The sequence below is a fragment of the Aspergillus brasiliensis genome (assembly GCF_001889945.1).
Source record: "Aspergillus brasiliensis CBS 101740 unplaced genomic scaffold ASPBRscaffold_4, whole genome shotgun sequence".
In the NCBI taxonomy this organism is placed as follows: domain Eukaryota; kingdom Fungi; phylum Ascomycota; class Eurotiomycetes; order Eurotiales; family Aspergillaceae; genus Aspergillus; species Aspergillus brasiliensis.
This window is the reverse complement of record NW_027137445.1, coordinates 542,732-556,076: the sequence shown is the minus strand read 5'-3', so window position 1 is coordinate 556,076 and position 13,345 is coordinate 542,732. Positions and strand designations below refer to the sequence as shown.

The window sequence follows — 13,345 nt, the reverse complement described above, 5'->3', positions numbered from 1 at the left end:
GGAGAGTGAACTGGTGCAGTAGTGAAGAACTACTTACCCTCGCCGCTATGTCCGCTCAGCCGTCCCTGAAAAACTCTTCCAATAGGAGTTGCAGTTGCTGCTGATCGTCATCCCCCTCACCAAATGTTATACTCAAGCGCCATAGTGGTGGGGATTCCCCAAGTGCCGATTCAATAGTCTTCGTGAACTCGATCCAAGCAGGAACAGAGGTCTCTCAAGACTCGAGAGATCGACCCTCCAGGCTGTAAACGGTATGTCATTGGGTCTGTTTATTTCTAATTCCTACGTACCATCCTCTGGCCCTATTGACGCCCGTGGCCATCCCGCTAATGGCTGTGAGGCGAATAGTCGTGCACAGGGCATCAGTCTCCGCTATGATGAATGCAACCCTCAAGGCACCATCTCAAATCTTGGATGCATGTGCTACTCGATCGTCGTCAATAATCGACAAAGCCATTGCAAGGTTTCCATGGAAAGGTGCTGGAATAGTGCCCCGTTAACACAGCTTATCGAAGGTTGATGTTCAAACCTACCACTCCATCGGAACAAAGTTGATTGACATCAGCATAGTTGAGTAGACTCTTTGGGGCATGGGGAACTGTACGGAGTACCAGCTCCTGTTATGTGCAATGTTTGCCATTGTTGGGACGTCGTCCCCTGTGTAGGAGCATGGCAGAACTAAGGTCAGCTACACAACTGATTTACGCCCACAACTCACGCTCGCGCAAACGATACCGTGCCGCTGTATTAGCCCCTTCCTCAGTGGAAGTGAATTGTTGAAGTTCGAACCTGAACAGCGTCCGGAGTTCTGAAGTGCCCCTTGTCCGTCAAAATTACAGATCATCGGCCAAGCCGCCTTCCGCCCGACCGTCAACTCACCGGATGTGTCCGGACGCTGAGGTTCACTTGGACGCGCACCCGCTGACGTGACTTCGAAACTCAAGGCGAGACATTCATCAAAGAAGCTTAACCGATAGATCCTATCATCAGCTGAGCCCTACAGAATCGTGGCCTTTCTTGTAACTTGTTTATCCTGGTGGTCTTCTTGTTGGCCTGGTGGATCAATTGTTATTTCTTGCTGTACGAAGTACCAAAGTACCTCGTTGCGGTTCCACTAACGCACTCCTCTCAAGCAGCATTCAAATATGCCCTTTCTGGGTGGATGCTAAGGTAGAGTCGTAGGTTTGAGTTTGTTTTGTTCACTGAGACACTGGTTCAATTCGATGCCTCCGCCCTAGACACTTTCAAGCATCATATGGAAAGTAACCCCGAAATGCATAGAGTCGCAGATTCATTCGAAGAGGACTCACAGAACTATACAAACACAAGATGTGCCTGTGGAAAGGCAAAGTTTATGGCCTCCCAGGAGGTCTCGCTATTGCTGAACAGTATCCATAGCTACACCTACTGCTCGCACACATTTGCTACGTACAAGGAAGGATCAGCGGATCCTTGACACTCTTCAGTCAATAGACATGTTTGTCGAGTTTCAATGGCTTGAAGATCTCTTTGATGCAGCGATGTTTTTCTCCGACTCGCTCTCTCGACTGTACTCGGAAAGTTGACTCCTCTCAAACCTTAGTAGCCAGAGCTCTTGTCGTCTCCATGCCGTTCCGCAAAATTTACGAGGGAGGTCAGACTGTGATAAGCTTGAACAGCAAATCGTTGAACCTGCTTGAATACAAGATCAGTTCAATTGCAGGTGCCTTGGCAGCTTGGTGTTACATAGGTGCCACTGTGCTCCAGAATGGCGAATAGCAGCTCTTTGCTCCAAATGTACGGAGTATGCGAGACTGATTGACGAACATTCGTACTTGTTACTAGTGTTCGATTATACCAGGCTTTGAGTCAATCTCAGACTCTTCTAGCCTGCTATAATGCTGCTTGGCTTGCAGCTGAGGGGGACGAATGGCGTCTTTACCACACAAGAGCCCAACTGATGATGAATTTCTCTGCGAATTCCCTACGATGCTAGCCGTTCAATATCTGCGGCGCCAATCTCGCAACCCGAAACACTCAGTCCGAGTCCATCCCAGGGCAGTTGTGATGTTCAAGTTACCAAGACTGAATGAGCTAGAGCGTCCCCAGTTTTGGGTCCAAGCATTCACATTGCTCCTCCACCATCCCATCTACAAACAAACAGACCCATAGTTACAGTCATCAACACAGACCCCAAATCCTTGCAGATTAACCTTCATCGAGGTCAAATAGTCAACAATAGCACCACATCCTCCCCATCCACTTGGTAGTGAGCTTCAATTGCGGGGAATTGGGAAGTTTCGAATTTTAGTGCCCCTTTTTTATCGGATCCGTGACGATCAACCAAACCTTGATGTTGACTCGCTTTGCCTTCCCCCGAATAAGAAAAAGAAAACAGAAGCCAAAATAGAGAAGCTTGTCGAAATAACAGAGCCTGCAGAATCAGATCCCGAAAAAATTCTCCCTCGCCCTGGTCTCAAACGTCTTAAAATTCGCACTTACTAAGAATTAGTTCAGCCCAGAAGGACTTGAACATGAACTTGATCAGACTGCTGTCCCGACCCCGAGAGACTTTCGATCCCCATGACTATCATTACCGCATTAAGTTATTGTATCCTCGTCTACCCGAAAATAGACATTGCTGACTTGACACTTCTCTAACTCACTATCGGTACCGACCTATTGTTAGCTCCATCCCTACAAGCGGTTGGGACCTGAATTAGATGGTTTAGAACTCTGGAATCTGGATACTCCCCCCTGTTAGCCTGGAGCCACTCCCGCATCCCTCACGATCGATCTAATCCCCCTTTCGACAATGCTCCGAATATGACGGCTCAGCACCACGGAGCAGATTACTTTACTTTCCTAGCAGATATGATATGATTTAATTTGGATCTATCCTATTCAGTTACTGATTCTTATCTAGTCTGTTTATCAGCACACATGCATTTTGCCGAGATTCGCGAGCGTTTAACTACTTACGTGCAATGTGCGTGTGTGCTAGATAATTACTAGGCTCCAGCCATGTAAATACTGAATAAGGAGTAAGTGAGTGAGTAGGTGGGTATACGTCGATCACAAAGCACAAAGCACAAAGCAACACTACACTACACTACACTACCATAGTAGTCCATAAGCAAACCCATAAGAAGAAGTGCGAAGCAAACTTAGCTCATCGCATCACACCTAGACATATACTATCCAACCAAACCCACACCTTGTATCTCCCCTCCCTTCTTTCTCCACAGTCCACACAAAAACAAAAACACGATGAATAGCAACTAAACGGATCCCATTCGGTCGCAACGAACACAGAAAGAAAGAGTAGGTGGGTTCGGCAATCCGACAAGCACGGAACTGCCGGTCTCAGACCTGGAGTTGTTTCACCATGTTACTTAGCCACGAGCTTAAACTGTCAGGGACTTTTCAGGGTCGAGACTTTCTACACATGGCACCAAAAACAATAATACGGAGAAGTTCTGGATCCCTTTGTGTCAGAGTATCGTTTGCTATCTTGGGCCGGAGGGGGGGAGAGACAGGAATACAGAGGAGAGATTTCGAATTTTGGAGCTTTTTACTTGGGAGCTATGTATATTGTATGTATGAGGTGGTATGTTTGTACCTATGATCAGATGATGATGGTGAATAGTACATGTAGTACTAGTAGCGTCTAAGGTATTCGCGCAGTCGCGCAGGCAGGCTACGTAGCAGACCGCGCTGGTATTCCTTCGCACTCTGCTATATGAACAAGGGGATCAACCTTTTCCTCTCATCTTCTTAAATCACTCCCTGGTCCGACTATGAAACAGTGCCCATGGTATATGGTTCCATTCTTTTCAGTGCATGTGCCTCTTTTGTTACTTCGGTGAGTTATGGCATATAAAATACAGTTAGTTTCATTGACCGAATAGCTCCGAGTACACTGATGAGTGTTAAGCTCCCGGAATACATGAAAGGTAGGTTGCTAAGGTAGCTAGCTGCTAATCACTAAGCTTCTTTCCCCTGCATACGTCCCAGGGTCCTTGCTCGTGCCATGGTTCGACTCCCTCCACTCTGTCCTCTCCGGGCAGACCCATGATCTTCATTCTTGAATCAATAGTTGCTGGGTTGAAACACCGGGGTGGTGGGTGCACTGATACCTCAATTGTCGGGTGCACGGGCATTCAATCCACTATCTTGAGAGTTTTCCTCAATGACGCTTTTTTATTTCTCCTGTTCCAACCTCTTCTTTGATGCTTATATGGTCGACTTGTAATGATGTGCAGCAAGTGAGCTTTAGGGCTTTCTTCGGTCGTTTCATATACGAGACAACGACAACTTGCGTGCTTGGGGCAAGCTTTCGACTAAGAACTGTCGTCCTCGGAACGTTCCGCGCCAACATCGACAAGTTTGGAGTAATTGCTGATCTTGCGCTTCTTTCGGTTGCTGCGGCGTAGATTGCCTTCGTTGGTAGTCCGACGATTGGGGGTTTGCTTGGAGCGAGGGGTTACTTTCTTGACGGGTTTGACTTTCTGTTCGGCTTGATTCCTACTGTCTTTCCTCAAAATTCGATCACTGACTCGCCTGGCCGGAGATGCATCTGTATGAGCAGCATCTTTCGGGGTATTGGGCTGACTGTGTCCATTTATCATTGACACCAGTCTCTTCCGACTTCGGGTTTCTACTACCATGCTTGTGGATTCCTCCATTGGTTCCGGTGTCTTCCTTCCACTTTCTTGGGCATCAAGAAGCGATTCTTCCTGTTCAGTTGCTTGTGAAAACGATTTTGTGATGCAGTGTAGCTCTTCATTTGTCACTACTTGTGATGGCTGAAGCGAGTCCTGCGGAGTGTCTTGAACGTACTGTAGTAGTTTAGTACGAAAGTCTGCCCTCCGTTGTAGGTAAACTCACATGATGCTGAATCTTGATCATGGGGCTGAGTATCTCCCCTTGTAGCCTGGATTGAATATCCCCCGAGCTAGGGAACATGAATCTGGGCAAGCCCTTCAGTGAGAATCCTTTAACTTTACTTCCCGGGGTCGGTTGGAGAAGTCTGCGCTTCTTCAACAAATCTATGATTTGAACAATTGTCTGCCCGTTGCAGTCTGTAAACGGTCAGAGGGTATAGCAATATGAAGTATGGGGAACTCACGAAGCTTTTGTGTGAATATCGACGTTCTATGGGGATAACCCTCATTTAATATGAACCTCACGGCCCTCCTCAGGAGTGTCAAACTACTCATCTCATGGAGCAGATGAGGTTCGTCTGGCGTAAGCAAACATTGATAGCAAGCATGAACGTCAGGAACTCTTGAGTCATGGACATCTTCGTATCCGTAGCATATCAAATGTTGGCGCGTGTGACAAAAGGCGCATTGAGCCTATCAAAGTCAGTGGTGGTCCACCTATGGTTTGTCTACTTACCATAGCTTCCTCTTCGCCGTCCCAGCCACATTGACACCTGATGCTATTTTGATCCTCGGATATTCTCGTAGCAATGGAGCCGTGTGAGTGCAGGCATTTCTCGATTCTGTGTCTGCTTTCTTCGGTGAGGACAAACTTTGGACTCTTCGTCGCAATGCCGTTCTCTAAAGTGGTGCCAGGTTTAAGTGGCTGTGTAGGTGCCAGTTCACCGTCTGAGCCCCCAGTCCCCTGCGACCATCCAGATTAGTTATGTTGCCAATCAGTCAGGACTCAACCTAGGGGCCTTTAACTTACGGGTAACATCATTTGTAATTGATGCTTCTCCACAAGATCCTGCGTCGACACTCTTTCCTTCTCAGCTTCCTGGCAAAGCGATAAGCAAAGATCGGTGTCCTGGCGTAAGCAATTCTCCATGGATGCACTGCCACTGCCTCCCAGTGTGCGCAAGATGTCCTCCTTGTCATCAAACCCAATGTCTTTCATTCTTCTCACTGGGTCGTTGAACTCAAGGTCAGGGGGTATCTGAGGCAGCGCTTCTGCTCCCTCGGGCTCGGGGCCAATCCATTTGAGCGAGGTCACTTTAAGCCCAACACTACCCCACCAATCAGTTATGATAAACAGGATATGAGCGGTCACCTACGTATGCCGTCCACAGTTCATTTGCCCACAAGACTGCGATTCCCTTTTCCAGTTTTCGTTGAGAGGGAATTTGATCGTATCATCATCTGCTCCATTAAACCCCGGAGGCTCATAGTCCGGCGGGCAATCCTCTGTATAGAAAAGGTGAACCCCTAAGCTTCGCTTGTCTGAAAACATGATGAGCGACTGTTCAGACGAGTGTAGAACAGTGTGTAGAACAGGGTGTAGAACAGTACATACTTGGCAGAGTGGGAAGAAAGGCGCTGAGAGTGATCAAACGCCTTACGATGGTTTCTAGGCCTATTCGGGCTGTTTGTGATGTTTTAATGTCGGCCACACAGCCCATCGGCTCGATCGATAAGCTTTCAAGGCGGTTGTCAACATCACCGGCCTCCCCTGTGTATCTGAAGGAGAATGTATATGACTCTAATACATTCTCAGGCGCATCCTTATCGACCAGTATGGTCAGTTGGACAGCTTCAAGCACGTTCTTGCTCAGTGCATCGAAGATGCCGGTTTCCTGCACATGTAAATAGCGAGGAGCAATACCAGAGATTGAGGCAACTGACCAGAATGTTAAGTATCATATCCGCTTTGGGATCTGACCCCCGGAGTATGATCTTCAATGGCTGACCTTTCTTGCCTCTGCCGAATGGGGCATCTTCTTTGCAAGCGAGGGCTTCGCTGTGTGTCGGCCTGTCAATGAACTGTCGATAAGAGAGATCGCTTTCTCGTTGAGCTTCCCTCAGGTCCCGATCGTCAAAACATGGAAGCGGTAGAAACTCCCTGCGCGACACGTATAAGACTGGCTCTGATCTAGCAATGTTTTGGGTCGACACCCAACGAACCGAAGATAGAAAAGTGTTCCGAACTATGTTCTAATATTAGAGATATGAACGCGTATTATGGGAGAGATAAAGCCGCATACTGAGACATGTAGCATGATCTGGACCATCTCCAGACTCTGCAGTTGCTTCAGATGCATGCTCTCCTGGAGCTTCAAGATGGCGGAAGCTTCAATCACATCTTGTGCCTTGATGCGAGCGACAGGCCTGCTGTCGGCGGCAAGGGACTGGAGGCTTTGCGGCGTCTGTACCTGGACCGTCGACGGAGGCCCGGTGAACTTAATTCGAACCATCCTGGATAATTATGGTGCAACTGATCTACCTGTAGGCACTCAGAACCAAAACTATGAAAGATGATGGTCAGCAAATCATGCTAGTAGAGGATGAGGCTGGGAGTTGAGGCACCGAGTGAAGAACCAAAGTCAGGTTTGACGACAAACGAATACCCACGGTATGGTCACGGGAGTTGCCAGCGCGTTTGTTCTTCCATCAATACTGGGTTTTCTGTACAACAGAAGTGGGCAATGGTCAGGGAATCTCTCTGTCTGTATGAAGAGAATAGTGCAATTACTTTGTATGTCTTCTTATGTCATTTTTGGGGGAAGTTTACGTCTCACGTAACGTCGTCTCCGGCTGGTTCGGAACTATATAGAGAGAGTGGGTGAAGTTGGGTTGGTATCTGAAAATTACCCGTCACTTCAACATTGCAGATACCACATACTCAAAAGTGGTCCAACCAATAATGCTAACTATTGTGATGAAGTGATCATTTTGCATTCCTGAGCGGTCTCTCCTGAACAACGGGCAGAAGATTGTCCGAGGTATCGTGTAGGGAAGATAAACATGATGCATCACTTGATTTACTTAGCTTTATTAGAAGGGCGTCCCCCTTTCATGAATTAGTGTCATTCGGAGGTTGGTCCGTTATTAGAGGAAAGACGCTACTACTGCCATCGAAGAGATAGGGAGTACATTCGGGTTAGTTGTCTTATACTCAAAGCGTGATCGGGGGCTGGTTTGGCTAACCGACACATGTCCAGCAGATAACGCCGGTCTGAAACAATCGATAGGGCAGTCCCGCGGTAGATGAAATTACGAGCCACAATCCCCATCTCCTCATCCTGTGAATGATACACACTTTATCTCGGGCACTTCCCCGCAATATCCTCTGTCCACATTTTGCACGGGAACAGGTGCCATCCTATCTTACGGAACTATTTAAGTTATTAACCGAACAGCGTCTGAAATCTAATCAATAAGCTTCGTTGTGTGTAATGCATGGGTGTATCAGTAGCTCATCGAAGGAAAGCTTGTTGTGGGTTGTTGTTCTATTCACTAAGTTGTATGGTTGGATACCGGTAACCGAATATGCCAGCCAGCAAGGAAACTGTGTATCTTCTACCGCAAGCAGTTGGACCACCGAATCGAAAAAGACGCCGAAGGAATTCTGAACGATACGATGGAAACCCCACCATGTCACGTGTATTGGGCAGTGGCAAAGCGAGCCAGGGAACTCAACGGTTAATGGGTAAGGATTACTGGAAATTCTGCGAAAGTTTGAGATCACATATTGAATGAACATGGAAAGCACGAGAAAAGGAAAACGTAAAAATGGAGATGTCATATGCAGTTGGTGAGTTGGAGCCATATCTGTCAAGTGTGAAGAGATCTGAGATGATGGAATTTGGCGGCGGCTAACATCCATCCGGGAAGCACCAACAGCGGTTCAACAGACGATTAATTTTCCTTGTTTTGGGAAGAGCCTTTGGAAATAGATCAGTGGGGACAAAGCAGACACCGTCATATTGATACAAAGTACACTCATAGGAGGATAACTATCTGGTAATAGTTACTTTAAAAGTGGGCAAGCAAGACTGTGAATCAATCTGGTTACTTGTTAGTGCCGTAGACGGTCCCCTCCCGAGAAAGAATCTAGTCAGTAGATAGTCATAGTCTAATAGGCACAACACCCGTCAACTCCACCATTGGATACATCGTTAACGATCCTGGACAGGCTGGAAAGTGGTTCTCACCCCAGGGAGAGTTGCTCCGAGCGCTGGGTGATCCCGACTGCAGGACGGCAAATTCAGAACCCGCCTTGCCTCTAAGGTTTTTCTTCCTTGACCCTTTTCCATTTGTCTCCGTTGCTCCTGTTTTTCTTCTCTCCATTCCCTTTTCCCTCCTCCATCCACCGGTCATCGACTATCTTTTCTCCTTCTACCGTCCCTCTCTGTCTCACATATGGGGAGCGTCCAAACTATTTTAAATAGGATTTAGTCTTCACGTTGCGGAGCCACCAGCCTCGGGAAGCCGCCAGATTGGGCTAGCCGGGAGCCACTGAGGACAAGAACCACCGGCTGCTGCGAAGAGTCTAAGCCTGACCTGAAGGAGGCACAACCAACCACCTTCTCTGTTCAGCTCCCTCGATCATTCTCCGCCGCCCAACACCTCCTTGTCAGCAAAGCACGCCACAGCCTGCCCTCGTTCAACTTCCTCTCTACCTTTCCTACACATAGGCCTATCTTCACTCCCACCCAGGCCCTTTTTCGATCCAGTACCTACGGTCATGTTTTAACGAACACTCCTCCACAGCTGTGCGCATTTGCTTGCTCGTTGCGGGCGTGTATACCTGCTGGCGGTAGTAATTCGACACCGACTTACGGCTAATCAACTCCCTCACATAAACAGCAATCCCACTATTCTTAGATTTCTCGATACGAAAGAGCCTTCCAGCAGCCATTTCTGATGCGTCATAGCCAACAAGTCTATCGAAGCTGATTTATCTTTGCCACGCGATCACGCTACTACACGCTCTTCTCAGTTACCCACCCTCAAGACACACCACTTGAGTCGGTCGCATATACAGCCCGGCAACCTAATCATGGAGGAAGACGGAAATGGTCGTGGCCTCGGTTCTGGGTCCCCTAGTGCCTCTGTCGGTCAATTCTCCTTCGCCCCTGCTACCCGAACCACTGTTGTGACGACGACAACTACAACCACCACTACGTTTCCTCCCGTGCTCATTAGGCCGCCACGCGCGACACAGGATCTGGATCCCAAAGTGTACCCACTGGCATCTGCCCCTACACCATCGGCGTTACGGAATATTCGATTTGAACTTGGTGGTAAATCGGTCGTGTTTAATGAACCTGAAGATACCGCGGGCACATTGAACGAGGTACGTCTGTATTCCTTTCCTTCCACAAACCTATTTACGCCTCCGGCTACGTGACTTGTTTATTGGACTTTGTTAAATTAACTCTTATAGTTGCACGAGAAGAATGACGCGCTCAAAACTTCGAACGGTCTTGTGCGATCTGTGGCCTCCTTCACTTCGGACGATGCCCAGCTATCAAGGCGTCTTGCACACAGGACTTCCAACCAACCGTCTAATCACCTGTCGATCTCGAAGCGTCGGCTTGCGGAAGCACAACAGGGATCATTACGGGCGCGTCCCGCGCGAGTGCCGTCTGAGCCTTCGTTCCGTTCCGCTCGTTCTCATGGCTCTACACCAGTACATCCTACCGTGGCTGGCTTAGCCACCCCGGAGACGGAAAGCAATAGCAACAACACCATGGAAGGAATATTGTCGAGGAGGAGGATCCACAGTGCGGGTAACGCTCGTAGGGAGACACTACTACGGTCTCCGTTATCCTCGGAAGTCGAGTCTCAGGGGCCCTCACAGACAGTGGACGCCAGAAAAGAGTCCCTGCGTACAAATATTGCCATGCAGGAACATGACAGAGAATCTGCTGGCACTAACGAGACCGGTTTTGCCAGACCAGCATTGGAAAGGACTGGATCGGACCCTAGGCAAAGCCTGGCCGGGATTGCTGCAAGTCAGGATTCGGGCTACGATGCACCAGGTGACGGTTCCCAGCATCTGCCAGCAGAATCATCTTCACAGCCGTTTATCGACAATATTGTTGCCCAAGATATGTGCTTGCCCAGTCCCAGTCTGTCTCCAGTGGCGGCTCTCAATGCTGGGAACATCGATTCCTCTTTTGATTCTGCTGAAGACCAAGAGGACACGGATTCAAGCTTTGACAACAGTGATGCTCGATTCATTGGGCCTCTGCCCTCAGGGGATTCAAATGGCGAAGCGACGTATCTTGCCAAACCCGAACAGCTTGCAGGCCCCATGGTGCAACGCCCCACTTCCATGATGGATATCCCCAATGTGCTGGATTTCTTTGACTCCATACCCGACGGAATGAAAACATATATGATGTATCAATTCCTGAAGCGCTGTCCGAAACAAACGCTGCATTTTGTTGCAGACGTTGTCAACCCGGCATTGAAATGTGACTTTCTGTCCCTTCTTCCGCTGGAGCTTAGTCTCAACGTCGTGAAATATTTCGACGTTCAGACCATGTGCCGCGCGGCACAGGTGTCCAAGAAATGGAGGCATATAATCAATTCCGACGAAAAGTCCTGGAAGGAACTCTTTGATCGAGACGGATATGTTCTCCCTGATGGGGAGTTGGAACGTGCGATCAGGGAGGGCTGGGGATGGCAATTTCCGAATGGCAGCGAGGATTATGAGAAGGACATGAGTATGTCTCCTTTCATCAAGCCAGATCCAGAATTTTCTGTTCCTGCTTTGCAATCCTTTGGCGAGTCAAGTGACAGAACTTTGTCTATGAGTCGCCGGCCCAAAAGGAAAGCCTGCACCCGCGTGTCCAGCCGCAAACTCTCGAAGCGGAAAATCTCCTCTAGTGGCACTGATCACTCCGAATCTTCGGACTGGAGGAAAGAGGTTTCTGCTTCGGAGGGACCTTATGCGGCGGCGAATGCTGCGGCGGCGGCTGTTCCATATCCCGACATCGGTTTGCCATCGCTCCGCGGTCTTCACCTCTACAAATCGCTCTATCAGCGTCACCATTTGATCCACAAGGCTTGGATGAAACCCAATGTCAAGCCAAGACACATTGCCTTCCGCGCCCATGACCGACATGTAGTCACCTGCCTCCAATTCGATACGGAAAAAGTGCTTACTGGGAGCGATGACACGAACATCAATGTTTATGACACTAGGACGGGCGAGCTGAAGGCCACTCTTGAAGGTCATGAAGGTGGTGTATGGGCACTCGAGTATTACGGCAACACTTTAGTTTCTGGGTCCACCGACAGGTCGGTAAGAGTCTGGGACATCGAAAAGGCTCGATGCACTCAGATATTCCATGGCCACACCTCCACAGTGCGTTGCCTACAGATTGTCTTACCGGTCGAGGTGGGAAAGAAGGCTGATGGCACACCTGAGATGATGCCAAAGGAGCCGTTGATTATCACGGGTTCTCGCGACTCCAACCTGCGTGTATGGAAGCTTCCCAAGCCAGGAGATCCAGGTTATTACCAGAGCGGACCTCATGTCGATGACACAGACTGCCCCTACTTCGTCCGTGTCCTCAGTGGGCACCAGCATTCTGTCCGGGCGATCGCAGCTCATGGAGACACGTTAGTGAGTGGAAGCTATGACTGCACCGTGCGGGTTTGGAAAATATCTACCGGGGAGACCGTACATCGGCTTCAAGGTCATACTTTAAAGGTGTACAGCGTTGTCCTTGACCACAAGAGGAACCGTTGTATTAGTGGATCCATGGACAACATGGTCAAAGTGTGGTCGTTGGAAACGGGTTCGATCCTGTACAATTTGGAAGGCCACACGTCCCTTGTTGGTCTTCTTGATCTCAAGTGTGACCGTCTAGTTTCGGCAGCTGCGGATTCTACGCTGAGGATCTGGGATCCTGAAACTGGACAGTGCAGGAACATGCTGAGTGCCCACACTGGTGCAATTACTTGTTTCCAGCATGATGGCCAGAAGGTCATATCTGGATCAGACCGGACCCTTAAGATGTGGAATGTACGAACCGGGGATTGTGTCCGAGACCTTCTCACCGACCTCAGTGGTGTGTGGCAAGTGAAGTTCAACGACCGGAGGTGCGTTGCTGCAGTGCAGCGTGATAGCTTAACATACATTGAGGTGAGTTCAGTCTATCAAGCCTTCAATTACCGCCTACTAACAAACCTCAGGTTCTTGACTTTGGCGCTTCGCGCGATGGAGTCCCAAGCGAACAGTTAGGAAGACGCATCGTCGTCAATAGATGGGGTCAGGAAGTCAGTGACACTGACGAAGATTACGACCTTTCAGACGCCTGAACACTACATGTCTGTCGCCCAACCGCCGACTTCACTGTTAGAGCAGATGAAGGATTTTTTGTCGGGGCTTTTCAAACCCCTGCGACAGGCAACACATACGGCTGTTTTCTCACGTTATATTCCCATTTCTTTTTGCGCAACATATTCGAACCATGACATAACTACGATACCCCCAAATCAATGGAACTATAATAACCTTTACGAGAGTTTGCATAGCGCGGTTAGCATCCCTTGACATGCTGCATAATGACGGACAGGCGTTTTGGCATTCAAAACGGACCCACCAACCCAGCCTCTTGTCTACTCATCCTTCTCTCTTA

General features: G+C 48.8%; 3 protein-coding genes across 3 annotated transcripts; 2 read left to right on the top strand and 1 right to left on the bottom strand.

Moving 5' to 3' along the window:
- The first annotated feature begins 138 nt into the window (after window positions 1–138).
- On the top strand, window positions 139–604 carry ASPBRDRAFT_498317 (uncharacterized protein). Its single transcript, XM_067626431.1, has one exon. It carries the CDS (start codon window positions 254–256, stop codon window positions 518–520), a length of 267 nt encoding a protein of 88 aa, XP_067480502.1. The 5' UTR covers window positions 139–253; the 3' UTR covers window positions 521–604.
- Window positions 605–4,322: 3,718 nt separating this feature from the next.
- ASPBRDRAFT_121228 (putative meiosis specific protein Hop1) lies at window positions 4,323–7,159 on the bottom strand (the record flags this gene model as incomplete). The annotated part of the gene is made up of 10 exons (XM_067617409.1): window positions 4,323–4,820; window positions 4,870–5,063; window positions 5,111–5,339; window positions 5,383–5,610; window positions 5,677–5,974; window positions 6,023–6,188; window positions 6,262–6,541; window positions 6,591–6,807; window positions 6,870–6,892; window positions 6,950–7,159. 10 exons carry the CDS (start codon window positions 7,157–7,159, stop codon window positions 4,323–4,325), a joined length of 2,343 nt encoding a protein of 780 aa, XP_067480501.1.
- A 2,588-nt stretch (window positions 7,160–9,747) lies between these two features.
- Window positions 9,748–13,025, top strand: ASPBRDRAFT_53474 (uncharacterized protein; the record flags this gene model as incomplete). The annotated part of the gene is made up of 3 exons (XM_067627080.1): window positions 9,748–10,044; window positions 10,135–12,849; window positions 12,900–13,025. The coding sequence occupies 3 exons, from the start codon at window positions 9,748–9,750 to the stop codon at window positions 13,023–13,025; spliced, it is 3,138 nt and encodes a 1,045-aa protein (XP_067480500.1).
- Window positions 13,026–13,345: the final 320 nt, after the last annotated feature.

What these genes read in the sequence shown, in the direction of transcription:
- ASPBRDRAFT_498317 (XM_067626431.1), top strand. Translation starts at nt 254, where the DNA reads ATGTCATTGGGTCTGTTTATTTCTAATTCCTACGTACCATCCTCTGGC.